Consider the following 22,976-nt stretch of genomic DNA (forward strand, 5'->3'; position numbering starts at 1 on the left):
GCCCCGCCCACTAGTGCCGCAAGGGCTGCCGGGAGGGCCCCCATCTTCTTTGCGCGCGTGAGGCAAGCCGGCGGCGCTGGGAAGTCTGGACATTGCCGTCGCTGTTAGTGATCCTGTGGCGCGGCTCTGCGGGACCAGGACCTTAAAGGTGAGCGCCTCGTGGTGGCTAATGAGACGAAGGTACAGAAGGGTCTGCTTTGCGTGGTGCGCGACGGCGCGTTCCCTTTCCTTGCTGCCTGGCGCTGGGTACGTCTGCTCCACGCCTTCCTCACAGTCGGGGCGAGTGCCGCGTGGGCCGCAGCCCGAGGCGGCGCGCTGCGCAGGGAGCGGAGGGGCGCGGGCCGTGGCAATCGCGGACCGGCCTCTGCGAGAACGCGGGAGCTGGGGGGTCCCCGCCCGGGGCTGGGCCCAGGCGCGCGCCAGTAGTTGCTTTGGGACCAGGCTTTGGCGGGGTCTGGACATAGGCTGCCCGCGTCCCCACGGTGTCCTTAAGGTTTCCTCCCTCCACCGCTGTCCAGTGCCTCCGATCGCGGACTTTTCGGTCTACCCCTGTAAGTTTCTGGGGGAGGTTACCACTGGCTAAACGTTGGAGGGTTCCTTGGATCATGCGGGGCAGACTGGAGGCCGGAAAATTGGGGCCTCAGGTGTTCCCTCGCGTCATTCTTGGGTTTTTAGGGTCCTCATTCACTCACATCAAGGCTTCTGTGCGGAATGAGAAAGTGTAAGTAATATTTCACTTCTAGGTGTACGTTCTGGGAAAGTATCTGATGAAACGAAGTTCCAAAATTGGATAGGCCAGTGTCTTGTCGAGATTAAATAGTTCTTTTTCTCACCCTTTGGTTTATAAGGGGCCCTAAATCATGGTAATAATTTAATTATGTAGATCGTGGTCCACAAACCAATGCATAATATTGAGCTAACTTTTAGTGCGAGGTGCACCATAGAAATCCCTATTGGAAGAGCTTCCACTGTGTGTCCAGGTCATCGTAATCCAGCAATTACAGTGTATAAAGCGGTGCCTCCGAGGAGCGTACCAATGAGAGTTCACCGCTAGAGTCAGCTCTTGGCAGATAGGCTTGATGAGCTCTTGGAAATACACTTTGTACAATATGGAGGTGACTAGGTGGTTTAATAGAGCACTGTAGGCAAGTAATTTGAAGTCAGAAGACTTGGTTTGTGATGCCTGCAAACCAGCCTCACAGTCTCATTTTTTTCTGCAGTGTTTATGTCAGGGATGTGAAACAGGAAACTGGCTGTTAGGTTGACCAATGTATTAGTGAATTACTACCCATACCCCCAGTTTAACTTTGTTTCAGTGTCCTCAGGCTCTCAAATTATCATTTTCATATGTTACTTAACATAGGATACCTAATCTGACTGTAATATTTCAATTTTTTTCACCTTAAAGTTATGTTACTTAATCTTTGCTAAGTTTTTGGTAAGTCAGCTGTGACTAATTTTAAAAGAAATGAGACCCACACAAAACAATTAGAACTGAGGTCCATAATATACTGACAGATGGTGATCTGCTTAAAGCTGGAAATGGTTGTTAAGTGGTTGAATGGAATTTTTTTCCCCAAAGCTTTCTTGGCCAGCTGAATAAAGATAACCACTCGCTTTGTTATAGAAGATGGAACACTGATTTACTGAAAGGGGTGTAGATTATCGATAGTGTGTCAATTTTCTATCACTTACTCCTAAGTTTTCTTTTGTTGAAATTTGAGAAATGAATAAATTAGAAATTCTTGATTTTTAAGAAAATAATGGGATAGTGATAATTTTAAAACATTCTTTTTCTAGTCTTCAGCTTCATGTAAAAAAAATAATAACCTCTTTATGCCAATTTGGGAAAATTCACAGATAGCCACAATGGCCGAAAATGGTGATAATGAAAAAATGGCTGCTCTGGAGGCTAAAATCTGTCATCAAATTGAGGTATGATTCTTGTTCTATTAAACTGCAAAAACAAGCTCTTTGAAAGGATATTTAAGACCTCAAAACAAATACAGAAAGAACATTTAATTTCAGTATATTGTCCTATTCAACATTTGGTTTGTCTTTGATTCTTGGAATTAGATGAACATAGAATAGTATATAGTTTTATATTGGGGGAGCCAGTTTATGAAATCCAAGGACTGCAGACATTTCAAAAGGTAACACTATAGTGTTGCTTTTGTATTTGCTTTGGTTTCCTAGTCTATCAAGTAAGGATAATAGTAGTACCCTCTTCATACGGTGGTTGTGAGGATTACGCTAGTTAATAAAATGTAGAAGAGTGCCTGGCACATAATAAGATAACATAAAAATCCTTTGGAAAGTCCCTTCTCTATTAAATAATACTTTACGTTCTTGAACATCCTAGTTGTTTTCTCTGCCCAATTAGTTCTTTTCAGCTATTGTAACTTTTACCGGTATATCTGTTTTCAAAGTCTTAAGCGTTTTTTTGAACCTAGGTATTATATTTAAGTTGAAGCTTAACAGTGTCAATAATGGTGGCATGGAAAATTATTCCTTAATGATTCCTTATTTTATATTCTTACTGAGGACCTTCAGATCATGTTATTTGGTGTGTTTTTTTTTTTAATTCTCAGAACTGTTTTTTTTTTAAAGTTGTACTTCTCTGTCATTTAAAATTTCCTGTGTTACAACTTTTTGTACTAATTTCTTTGTAATTGTGAAGAAAAATTACAAATTAGTTATTCTGTGCTTAATATTTACAACAATACAAAGATGTATATAGAAAAAGTTAATGTCCCTTCCACACCTATCAAATCCCACCCTCCTGAGATAGTCAAGGTTAAAAGCCTGTTGAATACTCTTTCACACTTTGGTCACTGCTCATGCTATCATAATTTTTATTTTCTTCTCTTCCCCCCATCAAACATGGGGTGCATTTTAGGGGAGTAAAGTTTTGTGTCGTTAATAATTTACCCAATCCCCTATTTAATATGTAGGATATTACCAGATCTTTTAGCTGTAGCAGTTCTGTGATGAATATCTTTTTACAGTCAAGTGCCACGTAATGATGTTTCAGTCAGTGATGGACTACATATACAATGGTGGTCCCTTAAGATTAGTACCATGTAGCCTGGGTGTGCAGTAGGCTGTACCATCTAGCTTTGTGTAAGTACACTCTTCTGATGTTCACACAATATCAAAATCGCCTAACAATGGATTTCTCAGACTGTGTCCTTGCTGTTAAGTGACATGTGATTGTATATAAATCTTAGTAGACATGTTGACTGATTTCTTTAAAATAAAATTCCTAGAAGGAGATGCACTGGCTCAAGGGCTATGCACATTTTTTAAAACTTTTGATGCTTATTGCCAGTTTACATCTCTACCTACTTTACCATTTCCCTTTGTTCAGGCCAATACTAGTAGGTACTCTTCTTTTTAGAATTTTGGCCAATTTGTTGATGAAAAATGCTATTTCATTGCTTTAAATTGCATTTCTTTTATTAATAATGAGGTTGAACTTTTTTATGTTTATAGTGTGTTTTTATTTTTAGTAATTTCTTTTTAATGACCTTTACCCATTTTTCTTTTCTTTTTTTTTGTTTGCTTTTTTCCCTCCCCAAAGTCCCTGGGTACATAGTTGCATATTTTTTAGCCATGGGTCATTCTAGTTTTGGCATGTGGGATGCCGCCTCAGCATGGCCTTATGAGCGCTGCCATGTCCGCGCCCAGGATCTGAACCAGTGAAACCCTGGGCCACCGAAGTGGAGCACGCAAACTTAACCATTCAGCCAGGGGGCTGGCCCCTACCCATTTTTCTTTTAGGATTTTAAGGTTTTTCCCTTCCACTTTGATTCATAAGAATTATTAACAAACTTCCATGTTTGTCTTTTACTGTTTATGCTACTTTTGGCATTCTTAAGTAGTCACACCTGGGTCTTTTCATGTATAGTTTTTTCTTTGCTTTTATACTGAGAAAGAGTGCCTCTATGCTTAAATTAGATCAATGCTCACCAGTTTTTTTTAACTTTTAAAAATTAGAGTGGTTAACTAGTTCATTCTAGATCTTTTTATTTAACAATCTATTCTTTTCACACTGATTTGAAACAAGAGGCTTTTCGTATACTAAATCCTTAAATATGTTTTTGTTTTAAGGCTTCTAGTCTATAGACATATCTTTTAATTATATCGTTTCACCAATCAATTTTTAGTGTTATCTTTTTGTTAATTTGTACTGTAAATATTTTATTATAGTATGTTTAGGAGAAAATGTTTATTGCCTCTTAAGTTATGTCCTGTATTTTTAAAGAATAGAGCTAGGTGATATAATGGTGGTAAAAAAAAAAAAAAGCCAGGATTGGAGTCAGTATTATATAGTGCTCTGAAATATATTGTAATTATCTTGCAGTATTATTTTGGTGACTTCAATTTGCCACGAGACAAATTTTTAAAGGAACAGATCAAACTGGATGAAGGCTGGGTACCTTTGGAGATAATGATAAAATTCAATAGGTAAAAACTTTTTAAAAATCATCTTTAGATTTTCTGTTAACAAGTGCTACTACTAAGTCTTACAGTGCTTTTATATATATTCTTCAGATTAAACCGTCTAACAACTGACTTTAATGTAATAGTAGAAGCGTTGAGCAAATCAAAGGCAGAACTCATGGAAATAAGTGAAGATAAAACTAAAATCAGAAGATCTCCAAGCAAACCCCTCCCTGAAGTGACTGATGAGTATAAAAATGATGTAAAAAACAGATCTGTTTATATTGTAAGTGGGCCTTTAATATGCATTTAATTAAATCTTACACTTATTTAGAAAGTACATACGGTAGAGTGGATAAGACTAAGGGCTCAGAAATCATAGCTTCACCACTTAGTATTTGTCCTCGGGCAATGTTCTTAACCTCTCTTAAGCCTTTTCTTCAGAAATGGGGATGATAATTTTTACCTAATAGAACTGTTGTGAAAATTAAATGAAAAAACTCATACACTGTTGGGCAAAATCTTTGGCATATTATAAGCACCCAGTACATGTCAACTGTTCTTATTCATCAACAGCTAAACTTGATAGAAATTTTCTTTAGTTAATTTTTAAATAGATTTTTTTTTATTCTGGAAAATTTCAGACATACAAAAGGAGATTGAATGTATAATGTACTGTTTATCCCACTTCAACAGCTATTAACAAGTGATTAATCTTGTTTTATTTCTGCCCCAAATGGATTATTTTGGAGTGGAATCCCAGATAAACGAGTCACTTTTATTGCATTGGAGAACAGTGGCTCTTAACCAGAGCTGTTAAACATTTAAGAGCGAGACATCCTGGCTTCATTTCAAGACAAAATGAATCAGAATTTCTGGCAAATTGTTTACCTGAGAAGTCATTTGTACACTTCTTTCTTCCCTTTACAGAAAGGCTTCCCAACTGATGCAACCCTTGATGACATAAAAGAATGGTTAGAAGATAAAGGTCAAGTATTGAATATTCAAATGAGAAGAACATTGCACAAAGCGTTTAAGGTATGGTTGTATGATATTACGGTCTTTTTTATTTGGAAAAGATATGGGACGTAACTTTTGAAAGGACTTTTCTTCTCCTTTTAATAGGGATCAATATTTGCTGTGTTTGATAGCATTGAATCTGCTAAGAAGTTTGTTGAGACCCCTGGCCAGAAGTACAAAGACACAGACCTTCTAATACTTTTCAAGTAAGTCTTTTTGTTGATGTTTCTTCTGGCCACTTAAGTTAAAAGGAATTGCCACATCGGGGTAAGGAGTATGGAATAGCATCCCCTGCAAGGCCAGTATTTTTAGTGTCATTAGGCCTCCTTTGAGAAATGCTTGAAGTTTGCTCAGTGGAAACTTCTAATCCTTTGAGACTATAAAGAAGTGTTTATTAGTACCTTTTTTCTCTTAGCAATAATAAAGGAGGTAAAGGTTTAGTACTTATGTTGCATTTAAAACTTAAAGTCAGGGTGGATACTAAAATTTGGACTTTTGGTGTGGTTGGAGAATAAATCACTGTATAATTCTTATATTTCTCATTGTCTGTATATGCCTGTATAGTACAAAGGATTATTTAATAGAGATTTGGATCACATTCTTTAATATGTTTTTGTGTTTTTATTTATTTATTTATTTATTCATTTTTTAAAGATTGGCACCTAAGCTAACAACTGTTGCCAATCTTCCCTTTTTTTTTTAAGGATTGGTACCTGGGCTAACAACTGTTGCCAATCTTTTTTTTTTTTTTCCTTCTGCTTTATTTCCCAAATCCCCCCAGTACATAGTTGTATATCTTAGTTGCAGGTCCTTCTAGTTGTGGGATGTGGGACGCTGCCTCAACGTGGCCTGATGAGTGGTGCCATGTCCACGCCCAGGATCCGAACACTGGGCTGCTGTAGCAGAGCACACGAACTTAACCACTCGGCCACGGAGCTGGCCCTCTGTGTTTTTAAAAATTAGGACAAACCAGAGCATCTTCATGATAAAGTTCATTGTAGAGCCCTAGTTCTCTACTTTTACATTACACAATCTTCTAAGTGCTTTGTACTAAGCTTGATGGACTTAGGGATACACTGTGATGAATCATGGTATATGTTAAACCCTCAAAAGTATTTTTTAACATGGGATTTTCATGATTGCTCTTATTCTTGGGTCTCAGGGATTTTAGAATTTTCTCCATTTCTGAAATGAAGGCCATAGAAAACTATGAAACATTAAAGTATTTACGTAACTTCTGTTTTATTATTTTTTTCCTATATTGAAAACCATGAGATTGTTAATGGATATAGGCTTGCTTTGGGGGATCATGAAAATGTTCTGCAATTAGTTAATAGTAATGGTTATACAATTCTGAATATACTAAAAAACATTGAATTGTATGCTTTAAAAGGGAGAATTTTATGGCATGTGAATTATTTGTTAGTAAAGCTGTTACTAAAAAGACCATAAGAGTAACTTCTTCTGCATCTTTTAAATTTTTAGGTAATTGTGTCAATGGAAAATGTAACATTCCTTCCTATGCCACGTCTTAAATCATTCAAGATAATTTGCAATTTATCTTTGGTCTCATGAACTTAGCCTCTATATTTTGTGTCCTTTAGGGAAGACTACTTTGCAAAAAAAAATGAAGAAAGGAAGCAAAATAAAGTAGAAGCTAAATTACGAGCTAAACAGTAAGTACGTTGAGCTAACCATAACATTTTCATTCCTTAGACGTTTGACTAGACTAGGAAGTAGAGCTGACGATACCTCTGAAATGAGTAGCAAGGGGCCTTTCTTTTGTGTAACATTGAGGTCTTAAGCAGCCTTGATAATCTTTGATCCACATTGTGTTGCAGTCGAGCATTGGACAGTCAGAAAACCTAGGGCAGCCAGATTGGTGTCATAGCGGTTAAGTTCATGCGTTCTGCTTTGGTAGCCGCAGGGTTTGCCAGTTCGGATCCTGGGCATGGACCTATGCACTGCTTATCAAGCCATGCTGAGGCAGGTGTCCCATGTATAGAGTAGAGGAAGATGGGCATGGATGTTAGCTCAGGGCCCTTCCTTAGCAAAAAGAGGAGGCTTCGTGGTGGATGTTAGCTCAGGCCTAATCTTCAAAAAAAAAAAAGAAAGAAAGAAAGAAAACCTACACACTAGCTTTGGTTATTAAGTAGTTTAGTGATCATGATCAAGGTTAACTTTATTAGGATTTAATTTTCTTATATAGTAAATGGAAATGCTCTAATTATATATTTATTTGTAGGGAGCAAGAAGAAAAACAAAAGTTAGCAGAAAATGCTGAAATGGTAAGTATATATTACTGGTATCTAAGAAATCTGTCATTCAAAGTTATGAGACTAAAAAGTCTGAGGACTTTTTAAAAAATATACATAAGTAAGCAAGTCTACGGTTGTTATTGCACTAAAATAATAGCAAATAATATTGCCTAGAATTAACCAGATTTATATAATAGCTAAATATATAACTAATTAAATATTATTTTGTTGGAGAAATTAAATGAGTTAAAAGCAGAAGCCATTGTAGAACAAAGGAAAATGCACCAACTGTTAAACTACTTCAAAATAGCATTTTAGGGGGCCGGCCCAGTGGCATAGTAGTTAAGTTCGCTTGCTCTGCTTTGGTGGCTTAGGGCTCACAGGTTCGTATCCCAGACATAGACCTAGCGCCGCTCATCGAGCCATGCTCTTGTGGCGTGCCACATAAAACAGAGGAAGACAGGCACAGATGTTAGCTCAGGGCTAATCTTCCTCACACACACACAAAATAGCATTTTAGTTTCTAGCTTTTTCCTTTTATAGGTATAGAGTGGTATAAGCCATTTGATTTGTGGTTGGTTTTAAGAAACTTTTTTATTGCCTTGTATATTTTTATAGAAATCTCTAGAAGAAAAGATTGGCTGCTTGCTGAAATTTTCAGGGGACTTGGATGATCAGACCTGTAGAGAAGATTTGCACATCCTTTTCTCAAATCATGGTGAAATAAAATGGATAGACTTTGTCAGAGGAGCAAAAGAGGTTTGGAAACATTTATATGCTTCTTAGCAATCAGTTTAAAAATTCATAGAAACTTTTCTTTTAGAAGATAAAATCAGTAGAAAGAAAGCACTTTTTTTATTAATGTGTTTATGATAATAGTTTCGATTTGGTCATTTACTTTGTGTTTTGTCATTGCCCTCACTGGACATGGTGTCTGATATTTTGTGAATTATGCTATGAATAACGGTATCAGTGACTACAAGTTTTGTAAAATTCATTGAAACTGGTAACAGCATAGAAGATTTGCAGGGTAGGAAAAATTACTTTGAGCAAAGGAATCAACTGTGGGACTAAAAACTTAAGGCTTTCATTTTCTATCTTTGGTGTAGGGAATAATTCTATTTAAAGAAAAAGCTAAGGAAGCACTGGATAAAGCCAAAGATGCAAATAATGGTAACCTACAATTAAGGAACAAAGAAGTGACATGGGAGGTACTAGATGGAGATGTGGAAAAAGAAGCATTGAAAAAAATCATAGAAGATCAACAAGAATCCCTAAACAAATGGAAGTCAAAAGGTCATTAGTTCCAATTTTTCTTTGACAGCTTGGATATTTTAACTCATTTGCTTGAGAATAAGTTTTAGTCATTATTGAAGCACACTGACAGATTTAAAACATTTCTTTACTGATTTCTCAATTATGTCTCTACAGGTCGCAGATTTAAAGGAAAAGGAAAGGGAAATAAAGCTGCCCAGAGTGGGTCTGCTAAAGGAAAAGTACAGTTTCAGGGCAAGAAAACTAAATTTGATAGTGATGATGAACATGATGAAAATGGTGCATCTAGTAAGTTTTTCTAAAGTCCTTTAGTACTTTCACGAGAAATTATTTGTGGGGGAGAACAGTGATGTCGTTTTTCAACTTCTCTATGGGTGGCATTCTCAGATTGTGATTTACCCTGGCTATGCTGTTTTACAAGTGAAAAACAAGGATTTTTGGAAGAGATAAGCTTACAGAGTAGGTCTGTACTAAAGGAAAAGCCTTTTCTCATTGGTGTAGAAGTTGTTGCTAATCTTTTTACACAATTATTTTTGATAATTATGCTCAGTATTAAAATAAGTGATGCTTACAGTGAACTTAACAAAAATTAATTTTCTTATTGTATAGGACCAGTAAAAAGAGCAAGAGAAGAAACAGACAAAGAAGAACCTGCATCAAAGCAACAGAAAACAGAAAATGGTGCCGGAAACCAGTAGTTTAGTAAACAAATTTTTTATTCACTTTAATTAGGTTTTAAGCTGCTTTTGTTTTTGGAGGCTTTTAAAAAGAAAAGCGAATTAGGTCCACTTCAATGTCCACCTGTAAGAAAGGAAAATTTTTTGTTGTTTAACTTGTCTTTTTTTGTTATCCAAAGGAGGATTTTTTTTTAATGTATAGTTCTGTTTGTGTTATTTCAGATGATTCAAATATCGAAAGAAAAATTCTTCCACTAAATTGCCTTTGTAATATGAGAATGTATTAGTACAAACTAATAAAATATATACTATATAAAAAGAGCAACAACTTAGTTTATTTTTCCTTTTTTGTGCCCAAAGCATTTGAGGAAGAATTTATGTTAAACCAGAGTACTGGCTTTTAATTATAGGTCCATCCCACAGTTAATTATCCTGTCTCCTAGGCTGGCTTTCTGTATTTATTCATGCAACTTGATAACATTAGAAATAATTACTTATTGCACAGTTTTTCAGTACTGAATATAGATAAGCGAGAATCAAGAGACTTACTGATTTCTTTCTATGAAATTTGTATGATGCTGGCAGGTCGTATCGCAGCTCTATAAAACAAAAACCACCTAAGGATAAGAACTGTATTTCCAAACATTTAGGAACCTTGACTAAAAAAAAAATCAAGTTCTAAATGCAGGTAAGCCAAACATTTTAGACCTGTTACTTTAACTTAACCAAGAACTGACTTGATATATCCCCAAGATTAGCCATGGCATGTTGAGCTTGGCATTTCTGTTATTTTGGTCATTTATACCAAAATTTGAGGTTATGGGGAAGAGTTTAGGACTAGGAGAACAAGTGGACAAAAAAGCATATACTATGAAAATGATAGTACTTTCCTATTTTTAATTTCCTAATCTACAGCTAGCAATCTCATAATAATCATGCTTATTTTTAAAATTTCTTGTCTGGATTTTAGTAATGGTAGCTAATTGTTTTCCTACTAAGTTCTCAAATGAAAACCCACTTTTCATACTCTTTCCTTCTAAAGAATAATGTAAGTTCTCCAAACTTAACTACTGATCACTTTTAGAGAGATGGCAATCTACCTATCCTTAATATTTTGTAACATAAACTCTAACTTTGTAGGTCACAGCAGTCAAATTTTAATGTGTAATCAAATCACTGTCAAGTCAAATCAAATCTTGTTGAAATGCAGGTTACAATTCAGTAGATCTGGGTGGAGCCTGAAATTCTGCAAGTCTAACAAGCTCCCAAGAGATGTCAATGCTGATGGTCTGAGGACCACATTTGGAGTAGCAAGGCTTTCGCTTGGTATACTACTGAAACTGTTCTAAGGTGTTCTGTGTTGCGTATTAGACCTTAAACCAGGTAAGGAATGACAATACTGAAATATAATAGGAAGACTGATAGAGCTTTCATACCTCACACTACTATTATGAACAGTAATAGATCTAGTTCTATGGTTAACACCACAGTGCTAATCCATAGTTTATTATGTAAAAAACATTACTCCCTTATTAAACTCTTATTTCCAGCTTTTCAGAATTATTTGGATTAAATGTTAGCTTCTAGTTATATGCTTTCTCCATTTTGATGATTGTGTACGTTATCCAATTTACTAATAAAAATATATCAAACATGATTTACTCATAGTGTAGATGATTATATTGTATCTCCTACTAAAGAAAGAAAAAGCTACATGTTATTTTGACTCTAGGGATAGTTAGAGAATTGAAATAGGTAATCCAGGCATAATCTGGCGGTATTGTCGGAATGGATTTCAAACTGAGGTCTGACCAACTCTGTGCCCAAGGTCTTAAGTCACTGTGATGCTATACATGGTTCCGTCTGAGCCTAGAGGGACCAAATACTTGGGTGCTATTAGAAATTTTCAGTAAAATGCACAAATTGGAACAGTCTTAGGCAAACACTGATAGCCTGCCTTTACTCTTATTTCCAACCCGTTATCAACCACATACATTTTGCCACACTGGAAAACATGATCCACAGTATGTTTTCTCAGCACCTATATAAAAAGTCTGTTGGGCTAATGTATGGTGGCCTTCATAGATAATTAGAGTTGAGATTTTTTTTGTGAGAAACTTAATTGTCTTACCTGCAATGATATCTATCTTGATTTTCCATTCTGCAGCTTTCTTTTGAATATGCTGAACATAAATAACATGTTAATGTGAGCTGATTTTTAAATTTTAAAAAAGTTGCTTTTTATTAATACTTGACAGTAAGTTTTTAAGCTTTTAAAATTTCATTAGAGGGGCTGGCCCCGTGGCCGAGTGGTTAAGTTCGCGCGCTCCGCTGCAGGCGGCCCAGTGTTTCGTTGGTTCGAATCCTGGGCGCGGACATGGCACTGCTCATCAAACCACGCTGAGGCAGCGTCCCACATGCCACAACTAGAAGGACCCACAACGAAGAATATACAACTATGTACTGGGGGGCTTTGGGGAGAAAAAGGAAAAATAAAATCTTAAAAAAAAAAAAAAAAAAAATTTCATTAGAATTTAGATTAGACCCTTAAAAATTTTTCAACTGGATGGACAGTATTTTGAAAATAAGAAACTAAGCTGGGGCCGGCCGCGTGGTCAAGTGGTTAAGTTCACATGCTCCACTTTGGCAGCCCAGGGTTTTGCCAGTTTGGATCCTGGGCATGGACATGGCACTGCTCATCAGGCCATGCTGAGGTGACACCCTGCATGCCACAACTAGAAGGACCCACCACTAAAATATACAACTATGTACCGGGGGCCTTTGGGGAGAAAAAGAGAAAATAAAATTGTTAAAAAAAAAAAGAAAGAAACTAAGCCATTTCAATATATTTAACAATCTGAACCAAATTACATAATTAAATCAAAGAAATAAAGCTATTAGTTCAGAAATACATTGAAGTGCATAATGTACTCACGTATTTTTTTTTTTTTTTAAGATTTTATTTTTCCTTTTTCTCCCAAAGCCCCCTGGTACACAGTTGTGTATTTTTAGTTGTGGGTCCTTCTAGTTGTGGCATGTGGGATGCCATCTCAGCATGGCTTGATGAGCAGTGCCATGTCTACACCCAGGATTCAAACTGGTGAAACCCCACGCCGCCGAAGCAGAGGCGCGAACTTAACCACTCAGCCATGGGGCCAGCCCCTCACATAGGGTTTCTACAACGTTATTTCATCAATATATACAACTATCCTGGAAACCATTCAGTAAAGATCTGTGTCCACAAGCAATTCAGTGGCATGGCAGTATGGTATAGTGGTTAAGAACATTGTCTCTGGAACCAGACAGCATGCATTGAACTGCAACTCTGCAACTTACCAGCTATGTAACCCTGAGCAAATTACTTATTCTTTCTGTGCATGTTTCCTCATCTGTTAAATGAGGATAATAATGGTATCTCTGATCATATTGTTGGGGAATATGAAAAGTGCCTTGCCTATAATCCCCTAATTAAGTTAACATGCATAATTTTCTAGAAATAGAATAGTAGAGATATCAATATTTGGTATTATAAGCATTTTGTTCATGTTGGTAGTGTTCATAGTACTTAATTGGCATCAAGCTGATTGATAACAATAGTTAACTTTCCCTCAATTTTAGGTTCAAATATTTGTTATAAACAATACTGACAATATATTTGTGCTTGTAGTTTTTTCTTGAACTTAATAAATAGTCCCAGTTCTGGGCATATTTTTCCCCTACTTTGAGATCTAGACTTTCTGTATAAGGACACAGACTTTAATGCAAATAATATTATAATTTAATGGACTCTTAGGATTATTGAAAACTTTCTGAGAAATAAATTATGATGACATTTCTTTGCTATCTGAGCCCTAAGGCTAGTGAAAGAGGTTTTAGATGTTAGATTATACAGTGGAATGTGGTTGGTTCTGGCAGAGATGTCAAAGAATGAATGGGCTAAGCTTGGGATAAACACTGAAAGAACAGTGCCTGGCTTACCTACTTTGCTTTAACTATGAGCCAAGAACTAAATTCTCACAATGCCTAATGAAGGAAGATAGCACAAGATAGCTTTGAGAGTCACACTGTTTATTAGTATATCTACCTGGACACATACTTTACCTAAATATTTCTATCAAAATACTACTGTAGGGGGCCAGCCCTGGGGCATACTGGTTAAGTTTGGCACACACTGCTTCAGCAGCCCAGGTTTGCAGGTTCGGATGCCAGGCACAGACCTACACCACTCGTCAGCCATGCTTCGCTGGTGACCCACATACAAAAATAGAGATGAGAGGCACAGATGTTAGCTCAGGGCTAATCTTCCTCAGGGGAAAAAAAAATTATATAAAATGCTCCTATATTATGAATAGAGGGTCAAGCACTTTTAAAAGATAAGAGTCTATAGTTAAGGGGGTGTGGGGTAAGCTTCACTGACAGTGTTACTAATTATATATAATACTTAAAACCAACAAAATTATCACAAGCTTATAGCAGATACATCTACAGCATATAATAGGGACCATCTTAATATTAGAATTTCTCCTCATATCTCCTTCACAGTATGCACAGTACACACCAGATTAATTTCTTAAGTTACTGCACTGTCTAAATAAAAATGCACTTGATAAAATATTTGCTTAAAATTCAACTATTAAGCCTGTTAAAGTAAGGGTGATGATACTGCCTCCTAATGGTGGAACATGGAAATACCAAACAACGAAGATGGGAGTTCCTTGGTGATGTGGCTACAGGAATTCATTGAAATAATTAGACTTTGCTGCTTAATTGCATTTTTTACTGGCATATTTTACTTGGTCTGCATGAACTGTATATGAGTAACAAAATTTATGTTATGCCAAGCTGTGCGGAAAAGTTTATAGCATGATTGACTGCTTATCCTTAGAAAGGCCTACATATAAGGTTAGCCCTTGGTTGGAGTATGAGAACTTAGATTTTGGGAGGGTTTCCACTCCCCATCCCCTTAATTGGTAACAGTGGTTCACTGTGCTTAAACTGTTTATGCTGAATACCTGTTTTACTACTGGGAGTCTGGAATTTGGGTATGTGCTAGGCAGGGGGGGTGCCTACATGATCAATTCCCAATAAAAACCCAGGGCACTGAGTCTCTATTGAGCGTCCCTGGTTGACAACATTTCACATGCCTTGTCACAAAAATTTGCTGCTGGGAGAATTAAATGCATGCTGTGTGACTCCACTGGGAGGGAACTCTGGAAGCTTGTACCTGGTTTTCCCTTTGCTGATTTTGCTCTGTATCCTTTAGCTGTAATAAATCATACCCATGAGTATGACTATATGCTGAATCCTGTGACACTTCCTTGGGAATCATCAAACCTGAGGATGGTCTCAGGGACCTCCTCAGCACAAGCTTTTTACATACCAGTAATTAACTGGTGTTTGGTTTCACACATCGAATGGGGATTTATTTACCAGCAAAGTTATGCTGTGTTCTACTGCTTACCTACACGTACAACTGCTCATTGTTAGAAGTATATATTTTTTAGCCATGTAATTTTATATTTCTTAAAGACTTATTAGATTACCCTATATCCAGAACTTAATGTTTCCAAATGGATTCCAGTACACTGTATTTACACAAAATATTTTTCCTACAAAACTACTTTAAAATCTCTTAATGTATGATTTAAAGTAATATAGCTAATACAGCAATTACATGTGCCAGACAATTCTAAGTGCTTTGTAAATATTTACTCATTTAATCTTCACAACCCTACAAAATATAAGGCATTCTTAGTTCCTTATACTCAAGTGTACAGGTGAGTACAGTATAGGTATGAAACTGAACTCAAGTACCTTGACCACGGTAACACAGCTGGCAAGCAGCAGAGTTCAGATCTGAACCTAGGCAGTCTGGCTTTCAGTCTCTGTTCTTGATCACTATGTTATACTGACACTAAAAAAAATGTACCACCCCTATCACCAATTTTCTAGAATATATCTTATACACCCCCATGTGTTATATCCTGGCAAGAAGAATAGAAGAGATTGGTTCTGAACTCAGAAGAGTTTAGCTCCAGCTTAGTGTTCTTAAAAAACAGGCCTTACTGCCTCCCTTATGCATCCAGGCCACACAGGGACAGTGGAACTACAGGCATCAACCAGGACTTACCCATGCAAAGGAGGACATATTGTAACCCTAGTTATACCATGCTTCTCTGCTCCTGAATTATAAGCTCTTTCCTGGTAACAGTTTGTGCCTGAACAAATCTTTGACAAAAGAAGTTAGATAGGCTGGAAGAAAGCTAATCACAAATGCTAGCTAGTTAAAGGGAAGATTCAGTTTCTAAGTGCGATGTTCAAAAATTTCAGGAGAAATAGATACCCTGGTATCTAGTATTCATGGCAAATCCTTAAAACACTGTCATGAATTTAAAAATAAATGACACAGCAAGGAATAACAAGTGTAGGGGTTGGCCCAGTGGTGTAGTGGTTAAATTCATATGCTCTGCTTCAGCGGCCCAGGGTTTACCCATTTGGATCCCGGGTGTGGCCCTAGGTACCACTTATCAAGCCATACTGTGGCAGGCATCCAACATATAAAATAGAGGAAGATGGGCACAGATGTTCGCTCAGGGCCAATCTTCCTCAGCAAAAAGGGGAGTACTGGCAGAGCATATTAGCTCAGATATCATTCCTCAAAAAAAAAAAAAAAGAACCAAGTGTTGGCGAGGCTATGAAGAAAACGGAATCCTTCTGCACCGTTGACGGGAATGTAAACTGGTGCAGCCACTACAGAAAATAGTATGAAGTTCCCTCAAAAAATAAAAATAGAACTACCATATGGCTCAGCAATTCTACTTCTGAGTATATATGCAAAGAACAAGAAAACACTAATTCAAAAAGATATATACAACCCTATGTTCACTGAGCATTAATTACGAGAGCCAAGATATGGAAACAAACGAAGTGTCCATCAGTGGATGAATGAATAATGATGTGGTGTATATTTATACACTGGAATACTACTCAGCCATAAAAGAGAATGAAATCGCCATTTTCAGCAACATGGATGGACCTGGAGGATATTATGCTAAATGAAATAAGTCAGACAGAGAAAGTAAAATTCTGTATGATTTCACTTATTGTGGAATCTCAAAAGACAGAAACAAACGAACAAAATAAAAACAAACTCACAGATACAGAGAACAGATTAGTGGTTACCAGAGGGGAAGAGAGTTGTGGGGTGGATGAAATGTGTGAAGGGAGACAACTGTATGGTGATGGATGGTAATTAGACTGCTGGTGGTGATCATTTAGTAGTGTATACAGGTGTAAAATTATAAAGATGTACACCAGAAACTTATACAATAAAAAATAAATGACACAATATCACAATGATTTGAACTTACTTCTCTAGTTGAGGATTTGTGTAAAGAATATACTGCTGTTCTTGCCATTTCCAAGGCAGTCTTCAGAAATGCCATATCTGTCCCTAAGAGTAGAAAAAGTTCCGATTTACATTATATACCTGTTGTCAAAATAGAAGCTTAAATGATTACCAGGTATTTAGAAACATTTTTTCCAAACTCCAAAACAGCCATTTTGAATTCTTTCTGCAATAAGGTAGTGCACAAATAAGTAAAGTATCTAAATACCTTTTAAGGTTGATAAGCTAAAACCAGAATTATACTGCCTTGGTTAAATAAGGCTAAAGTAAACATTTTAGTATCATATTCCCAATTAACGATGTTCAAAGAGGGGAGAAGGGAAAGGACAGAGTAGTAATCAGAATCAGGCGAGAGGTGGAGGGAGAACTTTTAAACTATGCAGGTCTTTTCCCTGTCCTACTGACTTCCTACCCTCCTTGCCTGCAGCATACAAAAAATAAATAGCCACAGTGAGTCACTGATGGACACATGTTGAAACCTTGGGTGTGCTAATGCATTAAAAATAGGTTCTAAAGTATAAAATCCTTTATAGGATTCATCATCATTCATAAGTATTAGGTAAATCATTCTTGAAACCTGATGGAATATAAATAAGTGAAAAAAAAAGACTTTATTCACTTAGAACAAATTTGTGAAAACAAAGACTGAAAAATTCAATTCCCTATCCATGCATTAAACAAATTGAAATTGTAATAACTGTACAGGTAAGAAATTTGTTTATTTAATAAACTATGATAAAATCACTTAACCTAAGGAAAATGATATTTAAAACTTAGTTTTTTATAAATATACCAGTACACCTGATTCTTGTTACTAACCTTTATTATTTTTGGTCCCAAAGGGAGGATTCATAATTACTGTATCAAATGACTTGGACATTCTGTTAGATAATGAGCACACATCACATTGAATCATGTCAACATTTGTTAACTCAAACTCTTCCACATTCCTATTAAATATCTCCAATGCATCTTCATCTATGTCAAATCCAACACACAACCTATAAATACAAAACGCAGAGTGACTACTTATAGCTCCCAAGTCAAAACAACAAAACTAAAACCGTAAACCTTTTTAATCCAACTGGCAAAGTAAGAGTGAGTGTTGCCTTTCAACAGCATGATTTCCCAACTTGGCAGGGGATGGAAACTCAGGTTTGTATAAAAGGGAGGCATCTGACTACTGCTGTTACCGTTGTTTTTTAGTTTGTTTTGATGATCTGCCCATTCAAGATATACTCAGAGAATCTTGCTCCTCTCATCTCATACTGTAGAGTCAGTTAATCCTATTTAAGTTTCTTATTAAAGCCACCTCATCCCCAAATAGTATATACTGGGTCACCTACCCTGCTCCTAACATTGCAGTTCCGATGCTGAGCACTCCACACCCACATCCTAGATCTGCAACCACTTTATTTTCAATGTCATCATATGTGTTATGGATTGTATACAGCATACATGCTAAAAGATCAAAAAACATATTAGGGAATAAGTAAGCAAGTTGATGACCAAAATCCAATTTGTGCAAATGACTCTTTCTAAAATAATTTCTTGTCTTGCATTATTTAGTCCTTCTCCAAATATTGTTACAGATTATTTTTAAAACATAAGGTATAGTAACTTGGTATGCAGCAAGAGGCCCCACAAAGGCTAGTAACATTATCAGTGGTTCCCAAAAACTTGTCTCTGCTGCCGATGCCAAGAATGACAAAACTTTTAGGTAAAATGGGAAAAATAAGGTCAAAATATTTTATTTTTCCTCAGCCTATTCAAAACATTGCCATACATACATACATATATATATCAGTTCTTTCTTTGATGTTGGAATATTATTTTTATGAAAGGATGGTAAAGAGTATATAGGTTTTAAGAAATCTTTCCTTGTCAGAATATAAACTTGGCAACCCTATTATCAGTCTCCAAAATTGTTTTGAAATTTTACTGATCTGTGAAATCTGAGAGTCTGGGAAACACTAATATCAAACAAGCGTTAACACTCAAATGGCACAGAACTTTTTTGCAATAAGTTTGTCACTGGAACATAGGTGACGTAAGTTCAAGCTAGAATAGGAAAGGAGAAGACCTACATCCACAATATAGCCTTCAGTCACATATATTCAGACATATATTCATGATCTACAGACACATATATTCATAATATACTAATGAGACCTGATAAGAGAACTATTGAGGAGCAGAGCAGAAGCTGCTGAGATTGGAAAGGGATCTTTCAAATACACAAAGGTCTGGGATATAATGAAGGTTAAGCATGAGTAATACCATTGATACTTCCCTGTGGATATCTGAACCCAGCAAGGAATACCAGCCATCACTAATGCCCCAGGATCCAGAGGTTTTATCAAAAATACAATTACAGGGACATCTCAGGCTGACTGTGCTGTCCTGATTATTGCTGCAGGTGTTAGTGACTTTGAAGCTGGTATCTCAAAGAATTACCACACCCGTGTGTATGTTACACACTGGGTGTGAAATAACTTTTTTTTTTTTAAATTGGATTCCACTATGAAAACCTACCGTCAGAAGACATTAAAGAAGTCATTATCTAAATTGAGAAAACTGGTTTTAACCCAGACACAGTTTTGTACCAATTTTTGGTTGGAATTACGACAATGTTGGAGTCAGGTGCAGATATGCATGTATTTTCCCTGGCTTTCATCAGCAGCTTAGAAACAGAACTACGTTGGAGCTGGGAGGGATTCTTCCTTGCAGGTGTTCCCAACAAATTAATTTCCCTAAGACTCCCCAATGTCTTGGTAATGTTTGTTAAATATGAATAGTTTTTCCTATGTTCTCTCCAGTATTCCCAGTCTCTCCCCTCAAACAACATGCTGATTCTCAGATCATTTCTTAAAAGTGAAATGCATCCTCATCTTTATATAGCCCCTATTCTGGATTTGTTAAACCCAGTCCTTCAGCTACCAACTCTAGTACTAATTTCTAGGGCAGAGTATAGCAAAGGAACCCTTGCACTGGTAATTCATTGCAAGAGGAAATTGATCCTTATATTTATAGAGCTCCTAACTAGCACCAGAAACTCTTCTAGGCACTGGGAATTGTGTGAACAAGACCATGAAATTTCTTGCCCTCGGGGGGTGTACAGTATAATGAAAGATGTCTGACAGGGTTAAGGGGTATGCAGAAACCAAACAGTAAAAGGTTCAAGAGGGTGTTTGTGTTTGTGTCGTGTCTTTAGCTGTGGTGTCAAGGAAGTTCTCTCTAATGTGATATGTAATCTTAGAGCAGAATTCCTCTAGATATTCTTTGTATCCAAATAACTGTTCTATTTTGATTACGGAGTAGACAGGACTAACTCGCGAAGCAAGGGTGTGGTCACCAGCCGCCCTACCTGCAATGTGCGGCCTGGTCGGATACTGTTCTAGAAGTAGCTTGGGCTTTTCGAATCCATCCACTTGTTGCAGGCGACTCTCTAATTCCTTAAGCCTTAATTTCTTCATTTTTTAAAGACAAGTGTGGGCTGTCAGGGTTTAAGGGCACTGGATCTGCAGAGAAACCTATTTAACCTGGCTCTTCATCCCCCTACGCTGACCCCCGCCCCCTTTTCAGCGCCGCAGGCCGGGGACCCGGCAGGGGACGCCGGGCGCAAGGGACACACCCGGCCCAGGCTGTTCCCGCACTCCTCCTTGCGCCAGCGGCGGGCGGACTCTTCCGCCCGCCTCTGACGCGCCCCTAGGTATCCCGAGGGGATCTCGGGCTCCTCGCAGACCCGCGTCGGCTCCGCCCTGGAGGCCTCGCAGGATTCCACGCGCCGCGTTCCGGGACTTCAGGAGGTTGCTGTCGCCTCGGCCGGGGCCGGAAGTGCCGCTACGCAGTCGCGCAGGCGTCCCGCTGCCCGGAGTCCCTGCGCCGATCTGCAACCACGGCCGCGCGCACAGGTTCCGTTGGCGACCCAAGCTCCTCGTTCACCTGCACCTGGGCGGGTCCGTACCACCGGTATAGCCCGCCCTTCTCGCAGGCCTCGCGCAAACCTGTCGCGAAGGCATTACCCTCTAGCTTTTCTTTGAGTACCTGCAGGCCCTCAAAGGATGGGGGAAGAAAGAGGGTGAAAGTGATGGGGGAAGAGAGGATAAAAGTGAGGGTGAAAGTCACGGTTACTTTGTTTTAAATGCCCAGTGTGGTCCTTTCTACCTCTTGTCTCCCAAATCCCCTCTCAGAAGGTAGCGATCTCCACTCACCTTGCCTCCTTGAACACTTGCTTGTCCTACTTTAATATAACTTTGATTCCCTCTTTTTAGGTTACCTGTGTCACTTACCTCAACTCTCACAGGGTGGTGATGTCAGAGAAGCCCAAAGAAGACAGTTTAAATGAAGAAATAGGTGGTAGTGGTGTCACACGCTGGAAGAGGTCAGGCTTTCATGGAGTAGGAGCAGAAACTAAGTTGTAGTGGATTGTGGACAGAAAGGAAGTTGAGGAAGTAGAAAGAGTAAATGTAGCAGAGCCAGAGGGACCTACAACTAGAATATACAACAGTGTGTGTGTCGGGGGGTGGGGGCTTAGGGGAGAAGAAGAAGAAGAAGGAGAAGAAGAGAGGAAGATTGGCAGCAGATGTTAGCTCAGGTGCCAAGCTTTAAAAAAAAAAAAAGTAAATGTGAACAATTTTTCTTTCTTTCTTTCTTTTTTGCTGAGGAAGACTGGCCCTGAGCCACCATCCATACCCATCTTCCTCTACTTTATGTGGGATGCCTGCCACAGCATGGCTTGACAGGCAGTGTGTAGGTCCACACCCAGGATCTGAACCAGCAAACCCCAGGTTGCTGAAGCAGAAGATGCGAACTTAACCCCTGTGCCATTGGGCTGGCCTCTAAATGTGAACAATTCTTAAGAAACACAGCTACTAAAAGAGGAGCGAGAATGGTTGATGCTTAGTAAGGTTGGGGGAAGTTTCTTGTTTTTTTTTTTAATGATTGGAGAAGATGTGAACATACCTAAATTAAGACAGGATAAAGCTAATAGAAAGACAAGAGTTCAAAATACAATAAAGAGGATATTGGATGGAGTTAGGATCCTGAGAAGGTAGAATCCAGTGTTTAAGTGAAAGGATTGTCCTTAATCTGGGGAATGGTCCCTTCTTTTCATTATTAAAGGAAGAAAAAAAGGAGTGCATGGATGAGAATGAAGCAGAGAGAATGGTGTCTGAGGCTGCCACTTCCCGTGAAAAGTAGAAGTCAAAGTTGTCTGCTATGAAGATTAAATGAGTTAATACATATAAAGTTCTTAGCACATAAAATGCTTTGTCACATAACAAACGCCCAATAAATGTTATTGTTGGTGTTAGTGGTGATATCTGTTGAGAGAGAGGTGGCTGGAGCAAGGAGTTTGATCCAAATGGATGATGGAAACTAGCCAGATGTATGGAAGGACAACTGACCTGTCTGAGGTTGAAAGCTTTCTTTTTCTATTTTTAAAAATTAAATTATAATTTTTATTTTGAGATATAGATACATATGTAATCATAAGAAATAGCACATAGAGATCCTGTATATCTTTTATCCAGTTGCCCCCAATAATAACATTTTGCAAAACTACAGTACAGTATCACAACCAGGATATTGACACATACAGTCAAGACATTGCGTTTCCATCACCTCAAAGATCCTTCATGTTGCAGTTTTGTAGCCACACCCTCTTCACTCCAGCCCCCACCCGCTCCTTAACCCGTAGCAGCTACTAATCTGTTCTCCATTTTTAGATTCTTGTCATTTTAAGAACTTTATATAAATGGAGGCATTCAGTATGCCAACTTCTCGGACTGGCTTTTTTTCACTCAGCCTGGAGATCCTTCCAAGTTTTATGTGTCTCGATAGTTTGTTCCTTTTTATTGCTGTGATATGGATGTACCACAGTTTAACTGT

At 37.9% G+C, this 22,976-nt stretch overlaps 2 protein-coding genes across 2 annotated transcripts; one reads left to right on the forward strand and one right to left on the reverse strand.

Annotated features, from left to right (window-relative positions):
* Positions 1-5: 5 nt before the first annotated feature.
* SSB (small RNA binding exonuclease protection factor La) lies at positions 6-10,004 on the forward strand. The gene is made up of 12 exons (XM_014860733.3): positions 6-148; positions 1,861-1,935; positions 4,367-4,470; positions 4,558-4,732; positions 5,377-5,484; positions 5,572-5,672; positions 7,071-7,142; positions 7,712-7,754; positions 8,343-8,483; positions 8,834-9,020; positions 9,156-9,287; positions 9,609-10,004. Exons 2-12 carry the CDS (start codon positions 1,870-1,872, stop codon positions 9,695-9,697), a joined length of 1,218 nt encoding a protein of 405 aa, XP_014716219.1. The 5' UTR covers positions 6-148; positions 1,861-1,869; the 3' UTR covers positions 9,698-10,004.
* Positions 9,760-20,994, reverse strand: METTL5 (methyltransferase 5, N6-adenosine). The gene is made up of 7 exons (XM_014860744.3): positions 20,452-20,994; positions 18,431-18,545; positions 17,904-18,085; positions 17,047-17,129; positions 11,808-11,859; positions 10,226-10,275; positions 9,760-9,800 (listed from the first exon to the last, which is right to left on the reverse strand). The coding sequence occupies exons 1-7, from the start codon at positions 20,558-20,560 to the stop codon at positions 9,762-9,764; spliced, it is 630 nt and encodes a 209-aa protein (XP_014716230.1). The 5' UTR covers positions 20,561-20,994; the 3' UTR covers positions 9,760-9,761.
* Positions 20,995-22,976: the final 1,982 nt, after the last annotated feature.

Source organism: Equus asinus, chromosome 4 (genome assembly GCF_041296235.1).
Source record: "Equus asinus isolate D_3611 breed Donkey chromosome 4, EquAss-T2T_v2, whole genome shotgun sequence".
Classification (NCBI taxonomy): domain Eukaryota; kingdom Metazoa; phylum Chordata; class Mammalia; order Perissodactyla; family Equidae; genus Equus; species Equus asinus.

What these genes read in the sequence shown, in the direction of transcription:
- SSB (XM_014860733.3), top strand. Translation starts at nt 1,870, where the DNA reads ATGGCCGAAAATGGTGATAATGAAAAAATGGCTGCTCTGGAGGCTAAA. An exon ending in CATTGCACAAAGCGTTTAAG is followed by an intron (nt 5,485 to 5,571) that starts GTATGGTTGTAT and finishes TCCTTTTAATAG; the next exon opens with GGATCAATATTTGCTGTGTT. An exon ending in TTGTCAGAGGAGCAAAAGAG is followed by an intron (nt 8,484 to 8,833) that starts GTTTGGAAACAT and finishes TCTTTGGTGTAG; the next exon opens with GGAATAATTCTATTTAAAGA.
- METTL5 (XM_014860744.3), bottom strand. Translation starts at nt 20,560, where the DNA reads ATGAAGAAATTAAGGCTTAAGGAATTAGAGAGTCGCCTGCAACAAGTG. An exon ending in TGGGACCAAAAATAATAAAG is followed by an intron (nt 17,130 to 17,903) that starts GTTAGTAACAAG and finishes TTCTACTCTTAG; the next exon opens with GGACAGATATGGCATTTCTG. An exon ending in CAAGATAGATATCATTGCAG is followed by an intron (nt 10,276 to 11,807) that starts GTAAGACAATTA and finishes TTTGTTTTATAG; the next exon opens with AGCTGCGATACGACCTGCCA.